Raw genomic sequence first — 26,574 nt, 5'->3', positions numbered from 1 at the left:
CCAGGTGCTGCAGTGAGAAAGTCTACTATAGTACCCGGCTCCTGTCATAGTGACGATTCCGGGATCCCTGCAAAGCCACGCCCCCTATGTGTAAGATCACGCCCCTTTTTTTGCGCGAGCGCGGCAGGAGATCAGTGGTGCGCACCGGATGCTCACATTTCATTACTATTATTAGCAGAAACATCAGACAATAGTGAGTGAATGATAATTGTTTAATTGCAAATCTCTACCAATCTATGGTATCTAGACACATGAAAGTGGTATCTTGGATTATAATTAAAAGGGACATTATTACCCCTTTCAGACCGCCAGCTTTGAACACGAGTAATTGCACATGAGCGCGCATAACCTGTGTTGCTGTGTGGTCTGAAAGGGCCCATTTGGAATAATCCGGTATTCCAACTCGGGTAGCGAGCAGGGTTGAACACATGTGCTGTGTGAACGCTGTGCTGTGTGAACGGGAAGTCGGGACGATGCGACCTGTTTCCCGTTCACTCTATGTGGACGGACAGCGCTTAGAGATCATCTGATCTCCAAGCGTCACCATAGCCCGCGTCACCGCTGATGTCACCAACCCAGCAATGTGCCGGGTTGGAGACAGCGGCGGCGAGGGGCCTGAGGTGGGTCACACCCGGGAAGCACCCATGTACGGCTTCCGGGTGCGACCCATCTCAGGCGGTCTGAAAGGGACATTATGTTTCCTCTTTATAAAGCACTGGTGATGTCATATTGTGAGTATGCAGTACAATTTTACCGCCAAGGTGGAGAGAGAAATTACCAACCAATCAGCTTCTAGCCTGTAACATGGCAGTTAGAAGCTGACTGTCTGGTAACTTATCTCTGTATAAGGTTTGATACATCTCCCTACTAGTCACAACAAAAAGTTGTTCTGGAACTAGGAATGTTTCTATAACTGCGCGTATATTGCATACTGTATATGTGCAATATATTTATTAATAAGAAATATGGAGGAAAAGATACAAATGCATTTTAATAGCCATAGACTGAATTAGAGTAGAATACGATTTTGCGGGTGTGGATTAAAAGATCGACAATGAATAGGTCGATAGTGAATAAGTCGTCACCATATGGTTGACATGCATTAGGTCGACAGGGTTAAAAGGGCAACAAGGTCAAAAGGTCGACATGTAAAAGGTAGACATTACAAAATGTCGACATGGGAATAGTCGACACAATAATGGTCAACACACTTTTTTTTTATGTTTAACCATATCTAAGCCAAATTAGTGGAAACGTATACCCTTGTGGGCTAACTTAGTTCGCCATGCTTCGGGCAAGGATACTATTCCCAGTCGTAGTCCACGTGGATAATGATGAAAAAGTTGAAAAAAAATTAAAAACACTTGTGTTGATCACTGTCATGTCGACTTTCTGAACCTGCCTACCTTTTGTACCTGTAGACCTTTAGTACTGCCTACCTTTTGTACCTGTCGACTTTTTGTACCTATGCATGTCGACCATATAGTGTCAACGTATTGCCTGTTGATATATCATCCGCCACGCCTTTTTTTCAGCCCGAAGATACAGTAAAGGGGGGCACACACGGAGAGATAAGTGCTTAAATTCTAATTTCCAAGCAATCTGACCAGATTGCTTAGAAACTGAGCACAGATCTCTCCGTGTGTAGGGTGCCGGCGACGCTGGCTCTAGATTTGGCATGATCTAGTGAGATCACTCATTTCACCGCTGGGTGAAATGAGCGCCCCCTCACCCACCTCGCTCAGCACACATCACGCTGAGTGCTGAGCAGGGGGAGAGATGTGTGCTGAGCGTTCTGTGCTAGATCACTCAGCACACATCTTCCCCGTGTGTATGGGGCCTAAGTGTAAAACTAGCACATTTCCTCCTTACGTGTTTATTTTCAGTTACCTGTATCTAGATTGAAAGAATAGACTGTAAAGAATAATGTGAACTCATACGGAATAGATATGGCTGGAGTAAAGATACTGGAATCTTTATCATAGACTCGATGACAACATTTTCTGTTGACTGCCAGTCTACTGTATACAGTTTAGGAAATGTTTACATATTAATATAACCGCTCCTCCCCCCATAACTGCTGCAGCCTGTGCTAGTGACTGGTAAAAGAGGGGGAGCAGCATGTGGGTCCCTTGCTATGCCAGGTTGGCTTCGTCTACAACAAGGAACCCTGGCATGGGGTCCCTCTGTTATCTCATGAATTCAGACCCAGCACAGTCAGCATGAAACTGGAATCCGTAGGGAAAGGAGTAACTGCCAGTGCTTGCCTGTATGACCATTTCACAACAGCACTTAATCCATTTATTTATTTCTTACTTACAACTAGGAAAGGCAGGATGAGCCCCAGAGCTATTCTGAAGAATGCTGGCTGTCTCTGGGTGGAGGTGCACATTTCTGTAGGCCTGACTTCTCTACGGATTTCAGCCTCATACTGCCTATGCCGGGACTGGTTTCACATTTTTACAGGGACACTGCAAACAGTGGGTTTCCCTGTTTCCCATGTGAGCAAATCGGCCAGGTGCTATTGACTGCTTCTGCAGGATGAAATTACGCCCTCCCTAATTTAGATGAATTTAGATGAAATTGTCACCCTCCCTGATTTTGATGTAACCAGGCTATGACCTGATAGAGATTACAAACTCAGGCTGGTTACTTATTTTGAGTGGAATGTTATTATTATTTTTTTTAAATATCTATTTATTCTTATTTTACATTGCACATACTGTATATGTTCTGATGTTGTCATGGGGAAGCCTAGCTAGGTTACATTTCTCTGACGTCCTAGTGGATGCTGGGAACTCCGTAAGGACCATGGGGAATAGCGGCTCCGCAGGAGACTGGGCACAACTAAAAGAAAGCTTTTAGACTACCTGGTGTGCACTGGCTCCTCCCACTATGACCCTTCTCCAAGCCTCAGTTGGATTTCTGTGCCCGGCCGAGCTGGATGCACACTAGGGGCTCTCCTGAGCTCCTAGAAAGAAAGTTTATTTTAGGTTTTTTATTTTACAGTGAGACCTGCTGGCAACAGGCTCACTGCATCGAGGGACTAAGGGGAGAAGAAGCGAACCTACCTGCTTGCAGCTAGCTTGGGCTTCTTAGGCTACTGGACACCATTAGCTCCAGAGGGATCGACCGCATGGAACTGGCCTTGGTGTTCGTTCCCGGAGCCGCGCCGCCGTCCCCCTTACAGATCCAGAAGCAAGAAAAGGTCCGGAAAATCGGCGGCAGAAGACATCAGTCTTCACCAAGGTAGCGCACAGCACTGCAGCTGTGCGCCATTGCTCCTCATGCACACTTCACACTCCGGTCACTGAGGGTGCAGGGCGCTGGGGGGGGGGCGCCCTGAGCAGCAATAAAAACACCTTGGCTGGCAAATATATCACAATATATAGCCCCAGAGGCTATATATGTGATAAATACCCCTGCCAGAATCCATAAAAAAGCGGGAGAAAAGTCCGCGAAAAAGGGGCGGAGCTATCTCTCTCAGCACACTGGCGCCATTTTCTCTTCACAGTACAGCTGGAAGACTGCTCCCCAGGCTCTCCCCTGTAGTTTGCAGGCTCAAAGGGTTAAAAAGAGAGGAAGGGCACTAAATTTAGGCGCAATATTGTATATACAAGCAGCTATTGGGAAAAATTCACTCAATATAGTGTTAATCCCTAAATTATATAGCGCTCTGGTGTGTGCTGGCATACTCTCTCTCTGTCTCCCTAAAGGGCTGTGTGGGGTCCTGTCCTCAGTCAGAGCATTCCCTGTGTGTGTGCGGTGTGTCAGTACGGCTGTGTCGACACGTTTGATGAGGAGGCTTATGTGATGGCAGAGCAGATGCCGATAAATGTGATGTCGCCCCCTGTGGGGCCGACACCAGAGTGGATGGATAGGTGGAAGGTATAAACCGACAGTGTCAACTCCTTACATAAAAGGCTGGATGACGTAACAGCTATGGGACAGCCGGCTTCTCAGCCCGCGCCTGCCCAGGCGTCTCAAAGGCCATCAGGGGCTCAAAAACGCCCGCTCCCTCAGATGGCAGACACAGATGTCGACACGGAGTCTGACTCCAGTGTCGACGAGGTTGAGACATATACACAATCCACTAGGAACATCCGTTACATGATCCCGGCAATAAAAAATGTGTTACACATTTCTGACATTAACCCAAGTACCACTAAAAAAGGGTTTTATGTTTGGGGAGAAAAAGCAGGCAGTGTTTTGTTCCCCCATCAAATGAGTGAATGAAGTGTGAAAAAGCGTGGGTTCCCCCAATAAGAAACTGGTAATTTCTAAAAAGTTACTGATGGCGTACCCTTTCCCGCCAGAGGATAAGTTACGCTGGGAGATATCCCCTAGGGTGGATAAGGCGCTCACACGTTTGTCAAAAAAGGTGGCACTGCCGTCTTAGGATACGGCCACTTTGAAGGTACCTGCTGATAAAAAGCAGGAGGCTATCCTGAAGTCTGTATTTACACACTCAGGTACTAGACTGAGACCTGCAGATAGTGCTGCTGCAGCGTGGTCTGTAACCCTGTCAAACAGGGATACTATTTTGCGAACATAAGACGTCGTCTTATATATAAGGGATGCACAGAGGGATATTTTGCCGGCTGGCATCCAGAATTAATGCAATGTCCATTCTGTCAGGAGGGTATTAAAGACCCGACACTGGACAGGTGATGCTGACTTTAAAAGGCACATAGGGGTATATTTACTAAGGTCCCGATTTTGACCGAGATGCCGTTTTTTCATCAAAGTGTCATCTCGGGAATTTACTAAACTCAAATCTCGGCAGTGATGAGGGCATTCGTATTTTTTTTGAAGTCCAACAAAAAAATACGAATGAATACACCATCGGTCAAAACGCGGCTGTTTAAGTATGAATCTCGGTAATTTACTAAGAAGTGCAAAGCAAAAAAAAAAAACAAACACTGCCGTGAAAAAATACAAATCGTTAAAAAGTGCTAAAAAAAAAAAACAGACCAGCTTTTTTGATCCGTGTTTGGATAGGCATGCACGGATCCATGAGATCCGTGCATGTATATCAGTGGGAAGGGGTGGGAAAGTGTTAATTTATAGAAAAAAAATTGCGTGGGGTCCCCCCTCCTAAGCATAACCAGCCTCGGGCTCTTTGAGCCGATCCTGGTTGCAGAAATATGGGGGGAAAAATGACAGGGGTTCCCCCATATTTAAGCAACCAGCATCGGGCTCTGCGCCTGGTCCTGGTTCCAAAAATACGGGGGACAAAAAGCGTAGGGGTCCCCCGTATTTTTAAAACCAGCACCGGGCTCCACTAGCTGGACAGATAATGCCACAGCCGGGGGTCACTTTTATACAGTGCCCTGCGGCCGTGGCATCAAATATCCAACTAGTCACCCCTGGCCGGGGTACCCTGGGGGAACTTTCAGGTCAGCGGTGAGGTCACTTTCGGTCAACCGCTGAGCAGAAAGTTCCCACCATTGGTTACAATGGAGCGCATAGGCGCTACATTGTAACACTGCCGTGTGCCGCCTGTCAGACAGTACAGGAGCACACAGCCGATCAGGAGGGTGCTACAACGTAGCGCTCCCTGATTGGCTGAAGAAACCCACTTAGACAGAAGTCAGAGTGGGTTTCTGGCATTCGGGGAAAGGGGACCCATGTGAAAACATGGGTCCCCTTTCAGTGCGTGGCTCGGCTCTCCGTTTTTTTTTTTAAATCAAGTACGTGGATTACAAAAGGATTATCCGAGGAGCCTGGTACCCTGGATCTGGTGAGTATAATTTATTCAACAGGTACCCCATGGATTCTACTGGAGAAGAGGACCGACCCTCGTGTGAACATAAGGTAAGTATGTATGTATGTTTGTGTGGATGCATGTAATAAAACTTTACTTTCAAGGTGTGTGTGTATTGTCTTTTTTTGGGTATTTTTTTAGTAGTAGTACTACAGGTACCAGCGGGCCCGTTTTTCCGCCGCATGCTGTTACTTGTGGTTCTCCAAGTACCAGCATGCGGGGGAGGCTTGCTTGGCCTTGTATTACTGCTACTAAAAACAATATCAATCACTTTTACAAAAAGGCTATCAGCCCCCCATCCGCAGCCCATTGGATGGGGGGGACAGCCTCTGGCTTCACCCCTGGCCCTTGGGTGGCTGGGGGGGGACCCCTTGATTGAAGGGGTCCCCACTCCCCCAGGATACCCCGGCCAGGGGTGACTAGTTGGATATTTGATGCCACGGCCGCAGGGCACTGTATAAAAGTGACCCCCGGCTGTGGCATTATCTGTCCAGCTAGTGGAGCCCGGTGCTGGTTTTAAAAATACGGGGGACCCCTACGCTTTTTGTCCCCCGTATTTTTGGAACCAGGACCAGGCGCAGAGCCCGATGCTGGTTGCTTAAATATGGGGGAACCCCTGTCCATTTTTTTCCCATATTTCTGCAACCAGGATCGGCTCAAAGAGCCCGAGGCTGGTTTGCCTTAGGAGGGGGGACCCCACGCAATTTTTTTTTACAATTTAAACTTTTTTTTTTTTTTAAACAAAGTGCACAATGAAGCCCAGCACGGATCTCTCAGATCCGGCCGAGATTCATTGTATTAAAGTCGGCAGTGTTTTACAAGTCACTCACGTAAAACACTGCCTAAAAAAACGAATGACATCGACATCGGAAAACCCGAAAATGCAGAATACGGCAGCTTAGTAAATTAGTCGTAACAAATTCAAAAAGTTGCAGTTTTACACTTTCGATGTCATTCGTGATTGAACTTTGACCTCAAACGGGAAAATACGAATCTTAGTAAATATACCCCATAGAGCCTTATAAGGGTGAGGAATTGTTTGGGGATGGTCTCTGGGACCTCGTATCCACAGCAACAGCTGGGAAGAAAAATTTTTACCTCAGGTTTCCTCACAGCCTAAGAAAGCACTGTATTATCAAAGGCGCTTCCTTTCTGCACAGAGACGAGGGAAGAGGGAAAAAGCTGCACCAGTCAGCCAGTTCCCAGAATCAAAATTCTTCCCCCGCTTCCTCTGAGTCCACCGCATGACGCGGGGGCTCCACAGGCGTAGCCAGGTACGGTGGGGGGCCGCCTCAAAAATTTCAGCGATCAGTGGGATCGCTCACAGGTGGATCCCTGGATCCTTCAAGTAGTATCTCAGGGGTACAAGCTGGAATTCGAGGTGTCTCCCCCCCGCCGTTTCCTCAAATCTGCCTTGCCGACAACTCCCTCAGGCAGGGAGGCTGTGCTAGAAGCAATTCACAAGCTGTATTCCCAGCAGGTGATAGTCAAGGTGCCCCTACTTCAACAAGGACGGGGTTACTATTCCACACTGTTTGTGGTACCGAAACCGGACGGTTCGGTGAGACCCATTTTAAATTTGAAATCCTTGAACACATACATAAAAAAATTCAAGTTCAAGATGGAATCGCTCAGGGCGATTATTGCAAGCCTGGAGGAGGGGGATTACATGGTATCCCTGGACATCAAGGATGCTTACCTACATGTCCCCATTTACCATCCTCACCAGGAGTACCTCAGATTTGGGGTACAGGATTGCCATTACCAATTCCAAACACTGCCGTTTGGACTGTCCACGGCACCGAGGGTCTTTACCAAGGTAATGGCAGAAATGATGATACTCCTTCGAAAAAAGGGAGTTTTAATTATCCCGTACTTGGACGATCTCCTTATAAAGGCAAGGTCCAAGGAGCAGTTGTTGGTCGGAGTAGCACTATCTCGGGAAGTGCTACAACAGCACGGATGGATTCTATACATTCCAAAGTCACAGCTGGTTCCTACCACACGCCTACTGTTCCTGGGAATGGTTCTGGACACAGAACAGAAAAAAGTGTTTCTCCCGCAGGAGAAAGCCAAGGAGCTGTCATCTCTAGTCAGAGACCTCCTGAAACCAAAACAGGTATCGGTGCATCACTGCACACGAGTCCTGGGAAAAATGGTAGCTTCTTACGAAGCAAAATTCCATTCGGCAGGTTCCATGCAAGCACCTTTCAGTGGGACCTCTTGGACGGGATCGCATCTTCAGATGCATCGGCTGATAACCCTGTCTCCAAGGACCAGGGTATCTCTACTGTGGTGGCTGCAGAGTGCTCATCTTCAAAACCGACAGGGCGGCACAAGAAGCAGGATGGCGATGGCAGAAGCCACAAGGATTCTCCGATGGGCGGAGAATCACGTCTTAGCACTGTCAGCAGTGTTCATTCCGGGAGTGGACAACTGGGAAGCAGACTTCCTCAGCAGACACGACCTACACCCGGGAGAGTGGGGACTTCATCCAGAAGTCTTCCAACTGTTGGTAAACCGTTGGGAAAGGCCACAGGTGGACATGATGGCGTCCCGCCTAAACAAAAAACTAGATATTGCGCCAGGTCAAGGGACCCTCAGGCAATAGCTGTGGACGCTCTAGTGACACCGTGGGTGTACCAGTCGGTTTATGTATTCCCTCCTCTGCCTCTCATACCAAAGGTACTGAGAATAATAAGAAAACGAGGAGTAAGAACGATACTCGTGGTTCCGGATGGGCCAAGAAGGGCTTGGTACCCAGAACTTCAAGAAATGATATCAGAGGACCCATGGCCTCTACCGCTCAGACAGGATCTGCTACAGCAGGGGTCCTGTCTGTTCCAAGACTTACCGCGGCTGCGTTTGACGGCATGGCGGTTGAATTCCGGATCCTAAAGGAAAAAGGCATTCCGGAGGAAGTCATTCCTACGCTGATAAAAGCCAGGAAAGAAGTAACCGCAAACCATTATCACCGTATTTGGCGAAAATATGTTGCGTGGTGTGAGGCCAGGAAGGCCCCAACAGAGGAATTTCAGCTGGGTCGTTTTCTGCACTTCCTACAGTCAGGAGTGACTATGGGCCTAAACTTGGGTTCCATTAAGGTCCAGATTTCGGCTCTGTCGATTTTCTTCCAGAAAGAACTGGCTTCACTGCCTGGAGTTCAGACATTTGTAAAGGGAGTGCTACATATTCAGCCCCCTTTTGTGCCTCCTGTGGCACCTTGGGATCTCAAACGTGGTGTTGAGTTTCCTAAAATCACATTGGTTTGAGCCACTTAAAACTGTGGATTTGAAATATCTCACGTGGAAAGTGGTCATGTTATTGGCCTTGGCTTCGGCCAGGCGTGTGTCAGAATTGGCGGCTTTGTCATGTAAAAGCCCATATCTGATTTTCCATATGGATAGTGCAGAATTGAGGACTCGTCCCCAGTTTCTCCCTAAGGTGGTATCAGCTTTTCACTTAAACCAACCTATTGTAGTGCCTGCGGCTACTAGGGACTTGGAAGATTCCACGTTACTGGACGTAGTCAGGGCCTTAAAAATTTATATTTCCAGGACGGCTGGAGTCAGGAAAACTGACTCGCTTTTTATCCTGTAGGCACCCAACAAAATAGGTGCTCCTGCTTCTAAGCAGACTATTGCTCGCTGAATTTGTAGCACAATTCAGCTGGAGCATTCTGCGGCTGGATTGCCGCATCCTAAATCAGTAAAAGCCCATTCCACGAGGAAAGTGGGCTCATCTTGGGCGGCTGCCCGAGGGGTCTCGGCTTTATAACTTTGCCGAGCTGCAACTTGGTCGGGGCAAACACGTTTGCAAAATTCTACAAATTTGATACCCTGGCTGAGGAGGACCTTGAGTTCTCTCATTCGGTGCTGCAGAGTCATCCGCACTCTCCTGCCCGTTTGGGAGCTTTGGTATAATCCCCATGGTCCTTACGGAGTTCCCAGCATCCACTAGGACGTCAGAGAAAATAAGATTTTACTCACCGGTAAATCTATTTCTCGTAGTCCGTAGTGGATGCTGGGCGCCCATCCCAAGTGTGGATTTTCTGCAATACTTGTATGTAGTTATTGCCTAACTAAGGGTTATTGTTGAGCCATCTGTTGAGAGGCTCAGTTATATTTCATACTGTTAACTGGGTATAGTATCACAAGTTATACGGTGTGATTGGTGTGGCTGGTATGAGTCTTACCCGGGATTAAAAATCCTTCCTTATTGTGTCAGCTCTTCCGGGCACAGTATCCTAACTGAGGCTTGGAGGAGGGTCATAGTGGGAGGAGCCAGTGCACACCAGGTAGTCTAAAAGCTTTCTTTTAGTTGTGCCCAGTCTCCTGCGGAGCCGCTATTCCCCATGGTCCTTACGGAGTTCCCAGCATCCACTACGGACTACGAGAAATAGATTTACCGGTGAGTAAAATCTTATTATCTGTACTCCGTTTTCAATTGCCCACCAACGATCTGACTTTCCAGGGGCTGCAACTGCAAGCTGCTTGAAACTCTACATTTGCACAGTACATCAAAGCAGGTTATTACGCCAAACTCTAGATCCGGTGTACAGAGTTTATCTGGAGAGCACCAAAGAATTTTAGATGCGGTTTTCTTTCCAGTTATGCAAAGAACCCCAATGAAGTAAAATAACTCCATACCTACTCCATAGATCACCGAGTAGACTACCCGTTTAGCTTGCTCTCGATCAGCTTGGGTTATATTTTTATATTCTACATTCTTCCTGTATGGCAGGCGAACAAAATATCATGTACAAATGAGGAAAATAAAACCACAACAATGCAGCAAAGACAAATCAGAATTATTTTAGGTTAAAACATAACTATAAGCAGGTGCTACATTCATAATACCGCTTTCACATTGCAATCACAGGTCGCACCTGGGAATTGTACACGGGTCCTTCCTGGGTGTGACCCGCCATGAGACCCCTTTCAGACTGGCAACGCAAACTGACCAGGAAGCGTGACGTCATAAGGTCAGCGTTGCACTCTTGGCAGCCCTGGCTGCAATGAGGAAAAAACAAGAGGTGCTGCTGCTGTGACGCCGCTGAGCGATATGAGTAACTCGCTCAGTGGTACAGGCTTGTAGCAAATAACAGCACCGTTGCGCAAAGGTGGTCGGGCATTACGGCGTACCGATACCTAATTTCTTAATGTTGTGCATTATCGGCCTGTACCACTTTACTTTCACCACTGGCAATAGGAACCAGGGAAGGCCCCCCTCTTTGTCCATGCCCGGGACTCTAGACCCTGCAGTCCCCCCCTGATGGCGACCTTGACGACATTCATCATGCCATATTCATAATCTCGACATGAGAATGTCGACCTAGTCATGGTGTTGACATGCGTGCAATGTTGACATTGACAAGGTCGACATTCATCATGTCAAAACTGATAAAATGTTGACATGATTAGAATGTCAACAAAATGACCTTGGTGGTCAAGTGGAGATTTACCTGGTCCAGAGGCTCCAGCGATGTCTTCCGGGTCCAGTGGGAAAGTCATCACTTCCCAGGCCTAACCCTAACTTCCCCTTCCACAGCCTAACCCTAACCCTCAACTGCAGGTCTGTGCAGAATGTCGACATTTCACATGTCAAAATTGTGAGAATGTCGGCATTCTACAAATGCTGATGTTTAATGTTGACATCATAATTGTTGCGTACCTCCCAACATCTGGGATAGTTGTCGGATTTGTTGACATTGTAAGTATCGACACTTTGACTACAATAGTGTGTGTATATATATATATATATATATATATATATATATCCTGTAGTTTTGCTTGCTGTCCTATAATCTCATATAATGCTGAAGGCTACAATTCACCACACTCTGGGAGCCAAGCACTGCCACTAATGACTTCATTATAGTTCACAGTCTGATATTGCTTTGTCTGTTTTTTCGGATTTATTGCTTGTGTAGTTATCAACAATTTCCTGCTTGACATACAGTTTCAGACTTTTTAGTAGTAGATTCTGCTAGATCTTTGATCTATGCTGAGTTGTTGACTTGCAGTAGGGAGCTACAAAGGCAGCAAGCGCCCCAGCACTTTCCAAAACAGTGCTGCAAAACTATGATACTATGATTTTATGCTATGAATCCAGATAAAACCCAGGAGTCCTCATGCAATTTCCTTGTGTGTGAACTCACATATTGTTAAAGAGATGGACACCACATGAGACAGCCCTTTGCTTGAGAAACTGCCATCTGTTTGTTCCTCGGGTGCAGCTGGCACAGAATCATTCTTTCTTTTGCAGATTGCTAGGTACTTCATTATTGCTTTGAGATAAGATATGCAAATTTAAATGATAGGTAATGAAAAGATGGCAACTTATCTTTCCACTAATGTTTGCATAAACACATGTTTAGAAGCACTTCCATTTCATTTCACACCCTGGTATTAATAGACAAATCTTCAAGATGTGGATCTGCTATGGGCCAGATTCCAAGTTGTATGGAATTGCAATTCTATACAAATAAAATGCAGAGGTGTCTAGTTATAGGCTATAGGGGGTCATTCCGACCCAATCACTCGCTGCAGTTTGTCGCAGCGCAGCGATCGGGTCAGAACTGCGCATGCGCCGACGCCGCAATGTGCCGGCGCATGGCATTGCCTAGTGATCGACTCTGTCATTGCCTAGTGATCGACTCTGAGGCAGAGGCGGTTGCTGGGCGGGAGGGGGCTGGACGGCGGCGTTAAGCCGCCGTTTAGGGGGAGCGATCCGAGCAACACAGGTGTGGCTGGACCATTGGTGGGGTGGGGTGGGCCGCTGCGGGCCGAGGAGCGACGGGTAGCTCTCGGCCAGCACGCTAGAGCTGTGCTGGTCGGGAGCTACTCTTGAAGTGCAAAGGCATCGCCGCTGTGTGATGCCTTTGCACTTCTACGGAAGGGGGGGTGGCGGCACTGACATGCGGGACGGACTAGCCCTGTGCTGGCCATCTCCCCGCATGTCAGTGTGAATGATCGTAGCTGTGCTGCTACGATCAACTCGGAATGACCCCCATAGTTGCCTCCACAATGCATCTGCAAGAACCGATTCTGTGTCTGAGGATGCAACTGCGCCTTGGGATTTGTGATGGTAACAGACCGCTGTCAGTCTGCCTAAACTGAAGCTTACTCAGGCTGGCCATAGGATCCAGACAGTTGGGTCCAGGAAGTTTGGTTCAGGAGATGCAGACCATGGGCCCGGTACGCCTATAAAACAAGGGTGATTTGCCCCCATTTAGAAGACTGGAACCGGTTGCAGCCTCCTCCTCTACCACCAAACGTTGCAGTATGTCAATCATCCTGTGGCTTGAGGGGGGGGGGGGGGGACTACAAGTTATATAGCATGACCCATTCTGCCCATTGGATTTGTGTACAAATCCAAATCAGGCCCTATGTCACTAGCAATGCATGCTGGATAAACCCGGGGCACCACAGTGTAATGGGAACCACAGTGCTCACCAGTGAGCTCCACAAATGAGTGACGGACTGACCCAATTGCACTGCTGTGATAAACTGCAGCGTGCGATCGGGTCAAAATGACCTCCAATATGAGGACATGGACTAGAAAGCCAGAAAAGCCCAGAACAAAAGCATAAAAACATATATTTTTTGAGTGCAAAAGCAAAGCAACTTCACGATATTAAACTTCTGCCTCACAAGTGCTTTCATCTACCTGTCCTGCTGATAGCAGACATAGGTTATTAGTCCCTTAGCAACTAAATTGTTGCAAATGTTCTAGTCATATAAAATGATAATTGAGCCTTTATAGTGTAAGTGCTTTTTCCAAACCCTAAATCATACGGTGCTCCAGCATTACCTGTGACACAATATTTCGCAGAAGTAGCAAATAATGAGAGAATAGATTCTTTTTTAGTTTTTTTTTGTTGTTGTTGTTGTTGCTTTTATTTGCATATTTTCTCATAACTACTATAATTACAAAAACAGACATTTAGTGGTCAGTTTCTTAGATATACTGTACACACTTGTCATATTCATGTAATTATAACATCTGCACTCAACCACTTATTCAGCTTGCATTGCACCTAACAATGTATGGCTGTTACTTTAAATAGTAAAACATAGACTTTTACGTATATTTATTTATTAACAGTTTCTCATATAGTGCAGCATATTTCGTTGCGCTTTACAATTGGAAAAATATATATATTGGGACTGATGAAGAGCTGAATATAACAGGCATCAATTGCTCCTGTACTGCGTATAAAGATGTATGCATCTTGCTGTGTGTTACTCTCAACCAATCGCAGGCGGTTTCCTCTTTTAAAAGGGGTCAGTTCAGCATTGAACCTTGCCAGTGCTTTATGTTACTGCCTAAGTGCAGCTGCTCCAGCTCTGAGCTCCCCACAGGATTCTCTTGTGGTTATTATAGCGCTCCAGGGGATCTTCTGCTCCACAGACCTGTCACCTTTGTTGCCTCCCACTGCACAGCCTACGGTGGCCACTCCAGTCCCGCTCTCCGCGGTGTCCTCGGGAGCAGGTGTGGTTCTTGGTGCGGGCAAGCAGTGTTGCGCCCCAGGCCGCGGCCGCAGTCACCCCGCAGGCACCGCCGCCTACACGCACCCCACTCCCCGGCTGCAGCAGACGCCATTATTGACCTCTAGTATCTGTGCGGCGCTGCTATGGGAGAGACGTCATGACGTCTCTCCCATAGAGAGGAGCCGCGGGAGGTCAGATGGAGCAGCAGCAGCGGTCGGGAAGCAGGAGCAGGGCAGTGGTAAGTATTGTTTTTTTTGTGTGTGTTTGTAAGCTGCTACTAAGGGGCACAGCGACAGGGGGCACGGCAACAGAGGGCACAACTACTGGGGGCAAAGCAACAGGGGGCACAGCAACAGAGGGCACAACTACTGGGGGCAAAGCAACAGGGGGCACAGCAACAGGGGGCACAGCTGCTGGGGGCACAGCAACAGAGGGCACAACTACTGGGGGCAAAGCAACGGGGCACAACTACTGGGGCAAATCTACTGGGAGCATAACTACAGGGGGCACAACTACTGGGAGCACAGCGACAGGGGACACAACTACTGGGGGCACAGCAACAGAGGGCAAAGCAACAGGGGGCACAACTACTGGGGCAAATCTACTGGTGGCATAGCTACAAGGGGCACAACTACTGGGGCAAATCTACTGGGGGCACAGCTACAGGGGCAAATCTACTGGGAGGGGCACAACTACTTGGGGCAAATCAACTTGGGGCACAACTACTTGGGGCAAATCTGGGGGCACAGTTACTGGGGGCATAACTTTGGCCACGCCCCTCCCCTATGAAGCCACGCCCCTATTTTTGCAGCGCGCCAGTGGAAACTTTCGCACTGGGCGCCACAAGGTGTAGAACCGGCCCTGCTCGGGAGCTCCTTAACTGTAGAGGGAACCCCGGGTTCTGATCGTGCCACTCAGCCACGTTTTGCAGACATTCATCATTCCAGTCTTCATTCTTGAGAGTCCTTCAATCTTGTTTACTGAACATTCATTATACAAGTCTTCAAGTCTCCAGTGTTCTTCAGCCATGTTTAACAAGAATTTATCATTCCAGTCTTCATTTTTAAGGGTTCTTCAATCTCATTTACTGAATATTCATTATTCAAGTCTTCAAGTTTCCAGTGTTCACTAACCTCGTGAATCAAGTCTCCATTATCCAAGTTTTCATTCTTCAGTGTTTTTAAGTTACGTTTATAAAACATTAATTCTTCATTCTTTAAGTCTTCAATCTTCAGTATTCTCCGTCCATGCTGTACAAGCTTTCATTCTTTAGTCTTCAAGTTCTATTCTTCAGGCGGCTCATCCTTTAACTCTGAAGTATATGAGAAAGAACTACATTCGGCCTCCTCGTTTACTTCCTGCAGGGACATCCGCTCTTTCAGCGGATGGCCACTCTTTGGAGCCCAACCCTCAGCCCGTTGTGACATTCTACTTATGCTTCCGCTCTACATCTGCTAAGCTCGCCATTTGATTGACATGTCCTCTCTGAACTGCTGCATGACAATACCCCATTTACAGCCAAGTAATGCCCCTTCAGATGCAAGCAGAGATGCAACTGAAATGTGTACCACTCTGCATTATCCCTACTTGCATACGCTTGGTTCTGGAGCACCTGCAGTCCAAATTCATGCAAGCTATGCTCCGCAAATTGGTGTATGCCCTGCATAGCCCATTTTATATAACACACCTGTGCCTAATTACGCCAAAGTGAAAAGGGAAAAAATAGGATTTTGGTACCTACTGGTAAATCCTTTTCTCATAGTCCGTAGAGGATGCTGGGGTCCACATTAGTACCATGGGGTAAAGCCGGGTCCACCAGGAGCCATTGGCACTTTAGGAGTTTAAGAGTGTGGGCTGGCTCCTCCCACTATGACCCTCCTACCGGACTCAGTCTTGTAACTGTGCCCGAGGAGACGACATATTTCGAGAGAAGGACTTAACACAGATAGTGGTGAGATTCATACCAGCTCACACATACGAGGCACGTCAAGTCAACTAGCTTGAACTAATCAGCAAACGGCTGAAACATTACTTACCCAGTAACTATGCAGTACGCAACTAAACGAAGTGGTACTGAACCAAATAACATATGCAGGAAAACGAAGCGCTGGGCGGGCGCCCAGCATCCTCTACGGACTACGAGAAAAGGATTTACCGGTAGGTACCAAAATCCTATTTTCTCTACTGCCTAGAGGATGCTGGGGTCCACATTAGTACCATGGGGATGTACCAAAGCTCCCAGAACGGGAGGGAGAGCGCGGAGGCTCCTGCAGAACTGATTGACCGAACTTCAGATCATCAGAGGTCAAAGTATCGAACTTGTAGAACCTTGCAAACGTGTTCGACCCTGACCAAGTTGCCGCTCGGCAAAGCTGCGTTGCCGAGACACCCCGGGCAGCTGCCCAGGAAGACCCCACCTTACAAGTAGAGTGGGCCTTAACAGATATTGGAGACGGCAGTTCTGCCGTCGAATAGGCATGCTGGATCGTACAGGACAAACAAAGAGTCCGATTTCCTGTGACGAGAAGTTCTCTTCACATAAACCTTCAGAGCCCTCACGACATCCAAGGACTTTGAAGTAATCGAGGGGTCAGTAGCCACTGGCACCACAATAGGTTGGTTGATATGAAATGCCGACACAACCTTTGGAAGGAACTGCTGACGAGTCCGGAGCTCAGCTCTATCCTATCCTCATGGAAGATCAAGTGAGGGCTTTTGCATGACAAAGCCCCCAGCTCAGAGACACGCCCAGCAGAAGCTAAGGCCAACAAAGTGACCACCTTCCATGTTAGAAATTTGAGCTCCACCTCCTATAGAGGTTCAAACTAATCCGACTGGAGAAACTGCAACACCACGTTAAGGTCCCAAGGCGCCGTAGGCGGTACAAAGGGAGGGTGGATATGCAGAACTCCCTTCAAAAAGGTCTGAACCTCCGGGAGGGCAGCCAATTGTTTCTGAAAGAAAATGGACAGGGCTGAAATCTGGACCTTCACAGATCCCAATCTCAGCCCCATATCCACTCCTGCCTACAGGAAGAGGAGGAAACGCCCCAGTTGAAATTCCACTGCAGGAAACTTCTTGGACTCACACCAAGAGACATATTTCTTCCAAATACGATGGTAATGTTTAGACGTTACCCCTTTCCTAGCCTGTATGAGGGTAGGAATCCTTTCTTTCGGAATAACCTTCTGAGCAAGAATCAGGCGCTCAACTTCCATGCCATCAAACGCAGCCGTGGTAAGTCTTGATAGGCAAACGGACCCTGTTGCAGCAGGTCCCCCCGAAAAGGAAGAGGCCTTGGCTCTTCTTGCAGTAGATCCAGAAGGTCCGCTTACCAAGCCCGCCTTGGCCAGTCTGGGGCAATGAGGATCGCTTGAACCCTTGTTCTCCATATGAGCTTTAAGATACTTGGGATGAGTGGGAGTGGTGGAAACACGTACACTGACTGGAACACCCACGTAGACACCAGGGCGTCCACCGCCACTGCCTGAGGGTTCCTCGACCTGGAACAATAACGCCGAAGCTTCTTGTTGAGACGAGAGGCCATCCTGTCTCTTTGGGGTAGACCCCAAAAATCTGTTACCTCCTTGAACACCTCCGGATGGAGGCCCCACTCTTCCGGATGGAGATCGTGTCTACTGAGGAAATCTGCTTCCCAGTTGTCTACTCCCGGAATGAAGATGGCTGACAGCGCCAACGTGTGCTTTTCCATCCAGAGGAGTATTCTGGTGACCTCTGACATCGCTGCCCTGCTCTTCGTTCCGCCCTGTCGGTTTATGTAAGCAACTGTTGTTACATTGTCCGACTGTACTTGAATGGCCCTGTTTCTTAGAAGAGGGGCCGCCTGAAGAAGACCGTTGTAGACTGCTCTTAGTTCCAGAATGTTGCTGGGCAGGCCGGCTTCTAGGCTTGACCACCTTCCCTGGAAGGTCACCCCTTGAGTGACTGCTCCCCAGCCCCGGAGGCTCGCATCCGTCGTTAGCAGGACCCAGTCCTGAATCCCGAACCTGCGGCCCTCCAGCAGGTGAGGCAATTGGAGCCACAATAGGAGTGAAATCCTCGCTCTTGGCGACAGACAAATTCTCTGATGCATGTGGAGGTGAGATCCCGACCACTTGTCCAGGAGGTCCAGTTGGAAGGTCCGAGCATGAAACCTCCCGTACTGGATAGCCTCGTAGGAGGCCACCATCTTTCCTAATAGGCGAATGCATTGATGAACCGACACCCGGGGCGGCTTCAAGACATCCCTGACCATGGATTGGATCACCAACGCCTTGTCCCACGGAAGGAACACCCGCTGTACTTCCGTGTCCAGGATCATTCCCAGAAACGACAATCTCCGGGTCGGTTCCAAATGTGACTTTGGAAAAATTCAGAATCTAGCCATGACTCTGAAGCAGCCATGTTGTGAGAACAATGGATTGCCACAACTTTTTCCTGGACGATGCCTTTTTCAGGAGATCGTCCAGATAAGGAATGATGTTCACACCCTGTTTTCGGAGTAGCATCATCATCTCCGCCATCACCTTGGTAAACACCCACGGTGCCATGGAGAGGCCGAACGGCAGAGCCTGGAACTAAAAATGACAGTCCAGCAATGCGAATCGGAGATAAGCCTGATGCGGCAGCCAGATCAGAATGTGAAGGTACGCATCCTTGATATCCAGGGATACCAGGAATTCCCCATCTTCCAGACCTGCTATCACCGCCCTGAGAGACTCCATCTTGAACTTGAACTCCCTTAGAAAGGGGTTCAACGACTTTAGATTCAGGATAGGCCTGACCGAACCATCCGGTTTCGGTACCACGAAAAGGTTCGAATAGTAACCCTTTGTCAGCATGTGCGGTGGTACCGGCACAATGACTTGTGCCTCCACCAACTTTTGGACAGCGTCCTGTAGCACTGTGCTGTCCTGCAACAGAGTTGGTAAGCCCGACTTGAAAATCCGATGAGGAGGGAGACTTTGAAATTCCAGCCTGTATCCCTGAGAGACAATATCTACCACCCAGGAATCCAGGCCGGATGAGACCCAGACCTGACTGAACTGTCTGAGTCTCGCTCCCACAGGCCCCACCTCCGGGCCATCCCGTCCACCGTCATGCGGAGGACTTAGGGGTACCTGAAGCAGGCTTTTGTTCTTGGGAACCTGCAGCGGCAGGTTTCTTGGACTTAACCTTACCTACTCTGAAGAAGGTATTGGATGACTTGGCCTTTCTGGTCTTGTTGGGCCAAAAGGTCTGCTGCGTAGCTGAGGAGAAGGATCTCTTCGGAGCAGGAGCTGCTGAGGGAAGATACGGAGACTTACCTGCTGTAGCGGTAGAAATCCACGCGTCTAGGGCTTCCCCAAAGAGAGCCTGGCCTGTATAGGGTAGCGACTTCACACTTCTTCTGGATTCCGCGTCAGCCGACCACTGGCAGAGCCACAGTATCCGCGAGCTGAAACAGACATGGAAGAAATTCCCGCAGCCACGGAACCCAGGGGGTAAATTTACTAAGGTGGGAGTATTTTTTAGAACTGGTGATGTTGCCCATAACAACCAATCAGATTCTACTTAAAATTTGTCTAGCTGCTTCTAAAAGATAATAGATACAATCTGATTGGTTGCTTAGGACAACATCACCAGTTCTAAAAATCTCCCACCTTAGTAAATTTACCCCCAGGTCTTTCATGGATTCTACCATGAAACCTGCAGAATCATGAATGTTGCGTAAATACACTGCAACCTCATCCCTATCCATCGTATCCAAATCCTCCAGCAAGGCAGCCGACAACTTCACTATTGCCTTTGCAATCCATGCACTAGGAATAGTGGGACGTAAAATGGCCCCCGAAGCAGTGTACACTGATTTCAGAGTATTATCAATTTTTCTTTCCGCCGGCTCCTTTAAGGCGGTAGATCCCGGTACTGGTAAAACCACCTTTTTTGAGAGTCTAGAATCTAGATACAGATGCGTTAACAATTGGCGGGTTTTCCCACATTTTCCTATCCTCCTCAGGGAAAGGAAAAGCTACCAGAATCTTCATAGGAATCTGAAAACGAGATTTATGGTAAGAACTTAACTATGTTACATCTCTTTCTGTGAGGTACACTGGGCTCCACAAGGATTGGACAATGGGGTGTAGGGTAGGATCTTGATCCGAGGCACCAACAGGCTCAAAGCTTTGACTGTTCCCAGAATACACAGCGCCGCCTCCTCTATAACCCCGCCACCCTGCACAGTAGCTCAGTTTTTAGTTAACCAGCCCAATGCAGTAGCAGGAAAAGAGACGACAACGGTTAGTAGCCACATACACCACACTCTCACGACAAGAGAAGTGTCAGCGGTTAATGCCAAACCAACCCAAAGAAGCTAAGTGCGTCAGGGTGGGCGCCTTGTGGAGCCCTGTGTACCTCACAGAAAGAGATTTAACAAAGGTAAGTTCTTACCATAAATCTTGTTTTCTGCTGCGGGGTACACTGGGCTCCACAAGGATTGGACAATGGGGATGTCCTAAAGCAGTTCCTTATGGGAGGGTACGGACTGTAGCGGGCACAAGAACCCGGCGTCCAAAGGAAGCATCCTGGGACGCGGCAGTATCGAAGGCATAGAACAGGGGTGGCCAGACTTTTGGAGTAGGTGATCTACTTTGAAAGCTAAAAAGCTTTTGTGATCTACCCAGGAGGAATAATAGCGCGCGCCGTTAGCGCGCGTGCAAAAAAGGGGCGTGACGTAACAAAAAGTGGGTGTGGTATAACAAAAAGTGGGCGTGGTATAATAATAAAAGGGACGTAGCCTTGCTGCACAGAGTGTAATGACTGCCTCACACGAAATAACACATTGGCCCACACAGGTAAAAACCTCAAAAACACATGCCCCCACAGTGCCATGTGCCCACAGTGCCAGATATGACCCCACAGTGCCAGATATGACCCCACAGTGCCAGATATGCCCCCACAGTGCCAGATTACAGATATGCCCCCACAGTGCCGTGTGCCCACAGTGCCAGATATGCCCCCACAGTGCCAGATTACAGATATGCCCCCAGAGTGCCATGTACCCACAGTGCCAGATATGACCCCACAGTGCCAGATATGACCCCACAGTGCCAGATACAGACCCCGCAGTGCCATGTGCCCACAGTGCTAGATATGCCCCCACAGTGCCAGATATGACCCCACAGTGCCAGATACAGATATGCCCCCACAGTGCCATGTGCCCACAGTGCCAGATATGCCCCCACAGTGCCAGACATGCCCCCACAGTGCCATGTGCCCGCAGAGCCAGATATGCCCTCACAGTGCCACATATGACCCACATTGCCAGATATGCCCCCACTGAGCCATGTGCCCACAATGCCAGATATGCCCCCATAGTAGAGCTCACCATTGCTGTGTGGTGAGCGCAGCGCGCGCTTCTCCTGCCTGCCGCCCTGCTTTTCAGTCTGATCTCCGGCGGTGACGGTAGCGTGTATGTCTCAAATCAGGCGCCGGTCCGCGAGCTCTCATTGGCTAACCGACACCTGATTTGAGCCATACACTCCGCGGTCACTGACGGAGACCAGACAGAGGGGCAGGGCGGCAGGCAGGAGAGGCGCGGCTTCGGGTGGCTGGGCGGAGGATCGCGATCGACTGGTCGCATGTCCGCGATCGACCAGTCGATCGCGATCGACTGTTTGGCCACCCCTGGCATAGAACCTTATGAACGTGTTGCCGGAGGACCACGTAGCAGCCTTGCACAATTGTTCAAGGGTCGCACCACGTTGGGCCGCCCAAGAAGGTCCAACAGACCGAGTAGAATGGGCCATAATGTGAGTAGGAGCGGATAGACCAGCATTCACATAAGCATATGCAATCACCATTCTAATCCATCTGGCCAGGGTCTGCTTGTGAGCAGGCCAGCCCCATTTGTGAAATCCAAACAAAACAAAGAGAGAATCAGATTTTCGAACAGAAGCAGTTCTCTTCACGTAGATACGGAGAGCCTGTACCACATCCAAAGACCTCTCTTTGGGAGACAGATCAGGAGAGACAAGGGCCAGAACCACAATCTCCTGATTAAGGTGGAACGAAGAAACCACCTTAGGTAAATATCCGGAACGAGTCCTAAGAACCGCCCGGTCACAGTGAAAAATCAGATATGGGGAACTAGAAGACAAGGCACCCAGATCCGACACTCTTCTAGCAGAGGCAATAGCCAGCCAGAACACCACCTCAAGTGAAAGCCACTTAAGGTTAGCTGAACCCAGGGGTTCAAACGGAGGCTCCTACAACGCATCCAAAACCACCAACAAGTCCCAAGGAGCCACAGGCGGGACATAGGGAGGTTGGATACTCAACACACCCTGAGTGAAAGTATGAACATCAGGTAAAGTCGCAATTTTTCTTTGAAACCACACCGATAAGGCAGAAATATGAACCTTGAGGGAGGCCAGACGCAGGCCTAAATCTAGGCCCTGCTGCAGAAAAGCCAAAAGTTTGGCTGTACTAAACTTGGAAGCGTCATAATTATTAGATGCGCACCAAACAAAGTAGGAATGCCAGGCCCTATAGTAAATCCGAGCAGAAGCCGGCTTCCGGGCCCGCAACATAGTATTAATGACCTCTTCAGAAAAACCCTTAGCCCACAAGACGGAAGCTTCAAGAGCCACGCCATCAAAGACAGCCGGGCTAGGTCCTGGTAGACACAGGGGCCCTGAACGAGGAGGTCTGGGCGTTGTGGAAGCAGAAGTGGACGCTCTGATGATAGGCCTTACAGGTCTGAGAACCAGTGCCGTCTGGGCCACGCCGAAGCTATGAGAAGCAGATTTCCTTTTTCTTGCTTGAACTTCCGAATTACCCTGGGCAGGAGTGACATCGGAGGGAACACGTACATCAGCCGAAACCTCCACGGCACCGCCAGCGCATCCACGAAATGCTGCTTGAGGATCCCTTGTTCTTGCTCCGAAGACCGGAACCTTGTGATTGTGTCGAGACGCCATCAGATCTACATCTGGAAGACCCCACTTTTCCACTAGGAGTTGAAACACTTCTGGATGGAGGCTCCACTCGCCGGCATGCATGTCCTGACGACTGAGAAAGTCCGCTTCCCAATTCAGGACTCCCGGAATGAATATTGCCAATATGGCCGGTAGATGGCGTTCCGCCCAACGTAGAATCCGTGAGACTTCCTTCATTGCTGAATGGCTTAGAGTGCCGCCTTGATGATTTATGTAAGCCACAGGGGTGGCGTTGTCCGACTGTATTTGAACAGGACGGTTCTGAATTAAATGCTGGGCCAGGTTCAACGCATTGAAGACCGCCCGCAATTCCAGAATGTTGATCGAGAGGAGAGACTCCTCCTTGGTCCACCGACCCTGAATGGAGTGTTGCTCCAGCACCGCGCCCCAACCCCTTAGACTGGCAACTGTCGTCAACAGGACCCAGTTGGATATCCAGAATGGACGGCCCCTGCACAACTGTTGGTCCCGGAGCCACCAAAGTAGCGACAGACGGACCTCCGGAGTCAATGAGATCATGTGATACCTGAACCGGTGAGGCAGGCCGTCCCACTTAGCTTGAATCAGCCTCTGGAGAGGACGAGAATAGAATTGAGCATACTCCACCATGTCGGATGCTAAGACCATGAGGCCCAGCACCTGCATTGCCGAATGTATTGACACTTGCGGACGAGAAAGGAAGCAACGAATCCTGTCCTGAAGCTTCAGGACTTTCTCCTGAGACAAGAACAACCGCTGGTTGTGAGTGTCCAATAGCGCTCCCAGGTGCACCATGCTCTGAGCAGGGACCAGGGAGGATTTCTTCCAGTTGGTGAGCCACCCGTGGGCTTGTAGAAACCGGACAGTCATATCCAGATGACACAGGAGAAGTTCTGGGGAATTTGCCAGGATTAACAAGTTGTCCAGGTACGGCAGTATCCTGACCCCTTGACGGTGGAGTACAACCGTCATCACTGCCATTACTTTGGTGAAGACTCGCGGAGCCGTTGTCAAGCCAAAAGGTAACGCCCGAAACTGGTAATGAAGGTTGCCAATAGCGAACCTCAGGTATTGCTGATGTGATGCTGCTATGGGAATATGCAGGTAAGCATCCTGTTTATCCAGGGAGACCATGTAGTCCCCAGGTTCCAAGGCCAGAACTATAGAGCGAAGGGTTTCCATACGGAACTTAGAAACCTTCACAAACCTGTTCAATGCCTTGAGGTTGAGAATGGGCCGGGAGGACCCATTCGGTTTCGGGACTAGAAACAGCGGAGAATAGTACCCCCGGCCCCTCTGAGCAAGAGGCACCTGTACTACGACTCCTGTATCCAGGAGGGTCTGTACCACCGAATGTAGAGTGTTTGCCTTTGTCTGGTCCGACGGGACGTCTGTCTGGCAAAATCGATGAGGGGGGCGGTTTTTGAAGGCTATGGCGAAACCTCGAGTGATGACTTCCTGTACCCAGGCATCTGAAGTGGTCTTCAACTATTCCTGGGTATACCCTAGAAGCCGGCCCCCCACCCTGGGATCCCCCAGGGGGAGTCCCGACCCGTCATGTGGCAGGCTTATCGGTCTTGGAAGCTGGCTGACGGGCAGCCCAGGCTCTTTTGGGCTTCGGCTTAAAAGGTTTGGAAGTGTGGGCCTGCTTGTGGTACGCCTGACCTTTTGCTTTACCTGAAGTGCGAAAGGAAGTACCTTTAGCCTTCGACACAGAAGGAGCGGTATTTGGTAGACAGGCAGTTTTGGCAGTAGCCAAGTCAGCCACTATCTTATTTAAGTCCTCCCCAAACAGAATATCTCCCTTGAAAGGGAGTACCTCCAGGGTTTTTCTAGAGTCCAGATCCACAGACCAGGATCTCAGCCACAATATCCGGCGAGCCAGGACTGACGTAGTAGAGGCCTTGGCTGCTAGGATACCGGCATCCGAAGCCGCTCTTTAATATAGCGAGAAGCTGTGACAATATATGACAAGCATTGTCTAGCATGGTCAGAGGAGATTTCAGTATCTAACTCCAAGGCCCATGCTTCAATAGCCTCGGCAGACCATGTAGCTGCAATAGTGGGCCTTTGCGCAGCATCCGTGAGGGTGTAAATCGCTTTCAGACAACTCTCCACACGCTTATCCGTAGGCTCTTTTAGAGACGTGACAGTAGTGACAGGCAGAGCTGAGGAAACCACCATCCTAGCCACATGTGAGTCCACTGAAGGAGGTGTTTCCCAATTCTTAGACAGCTCTGGCGCGAGGGGATAGCGAGCCAGCATTTTCTTGTGAGGCACAAACTTCGTACCCGGGTTTTCCCAGGGTTCCTGACGTATATCCACTAGGTGGTCAGAGTGAGGTAAAACTTGTTTAACCACCTTCTGACGCTTGAACCTATCTGGTATCTTAGGAGGGATGGATGGCTCGGGATCATCCGTAATCTGTAGAATTAACTTAATAGCCTCCACAAGATCAGGAACATCCACATGTGAACTACCCCCCCCCCCCCCCCCCCATCAGCCATATCTGAGTCAGAACCTGTGGGGTCAGTATAGGTGTCGTCTTCATCAGACGAGGTGTCAGTGACAGCAGTGGATTGTGAGAAGACAAGCGCTCGCTTAGAGGACCCCTTGGACTTAGGCGAGCGATGGTCAGACTTTTTAGTAGTTAGGGACTGGTTCAACTTCTTTAACTGAGCAGATAAATCGTCCGCCCATGGCGGGTTAGCTGCAGGGACCACATACGGTTGTACCAGCATTGGGGGTCCCATAGGGGGTGTTAGTTTATGAACTAGCGTATGCAGAAGCGTGGAAAAAGCGGCCCACGGTGGGTCAGTATGTACCTCCGTTGCCACAGTCCCACTGGGGGGCAAGGAGCCCCCAGAACCAGAGCCCACAGCTGCTATATTCTCCTCATATGGATCTGTGGCTTAAGTAACATTGGCTGTGTGTTCAGCCCGAGAACTGTTACCCTCAGAAGCAGACATGATATACTTGCACTATGAGGTAACACAGTACAATTATCAGAAGCACTATACCTCTAAACCCAAATCCCTGCGCAGTGTAGTCAGCACCAGCAGAGATAAAGGAGAGATATGGTGACTAAATCACAGAGAAAAATACGTAATACAGTATATCTTTGTGAAAATCATATATTAGATAAAACCTGACGCACCAAGCCCCCTCAGGTTATAGAATATAGGGATAGCAAGTTGAGTGAAAGACACGAAATGGACAACACTCAGCTATCAGATGCACACACATATAGTCACAGTTTGTACAATGCAGAGGTTATTACTGACAATAATACTGCACTGGACTAGCTTACACAGCTACATAACAATAGATACAACAGTACACAGTAAGAACTGGA

At 49.0% G+C, this 26,574-nt stretch overlaps 1 protein-coding gene across 6 annotated transcripts in view; it reads right to left on the bottom strand.

Annotated features, from left to right (window-relative positions):
• POLN (DNA polymerase nu) overlaps nt 1-26,574 on the bottom strand; it is a 617,268-nt gene that overhangs the window by 113,729 nt on the left and 476,965 nt on the right. For all 6 annotated transcript variants that reach the window (XM_063924721.1, XM_063924733.1, XM_063924728.1 and 3 more), the window contains one exon: nt 10,417-10,499. In XM_063924721.1, the coding sequence (XP_063780791.1) occupies nt 10,417-10,499 (83 nt within the window). The remainder of the gene's footprint in view (nt 1-10,416; nt 10,500-26,574) is intronic.

This window comes from Pseudophryne corroboree, chromosome 1 (genome assembly GCF_028390025.1).
Source record: "Pseudophryne corroboree isolate aPseCor3 chromosome 1, aPseCor3.hap2, whole genome shotgun sequence".
Lineage (NCBI taxonomy): Eukaryota > Metazoa > Chordata > Amphibia > Anura > Myobatrachidae > Pseudophryne > Pseudophryne corroboree.
Note: the sequence above shows the minus strand (reverse complement) of the source record. Positions and strands in the feature narration are given on the sequence as shown.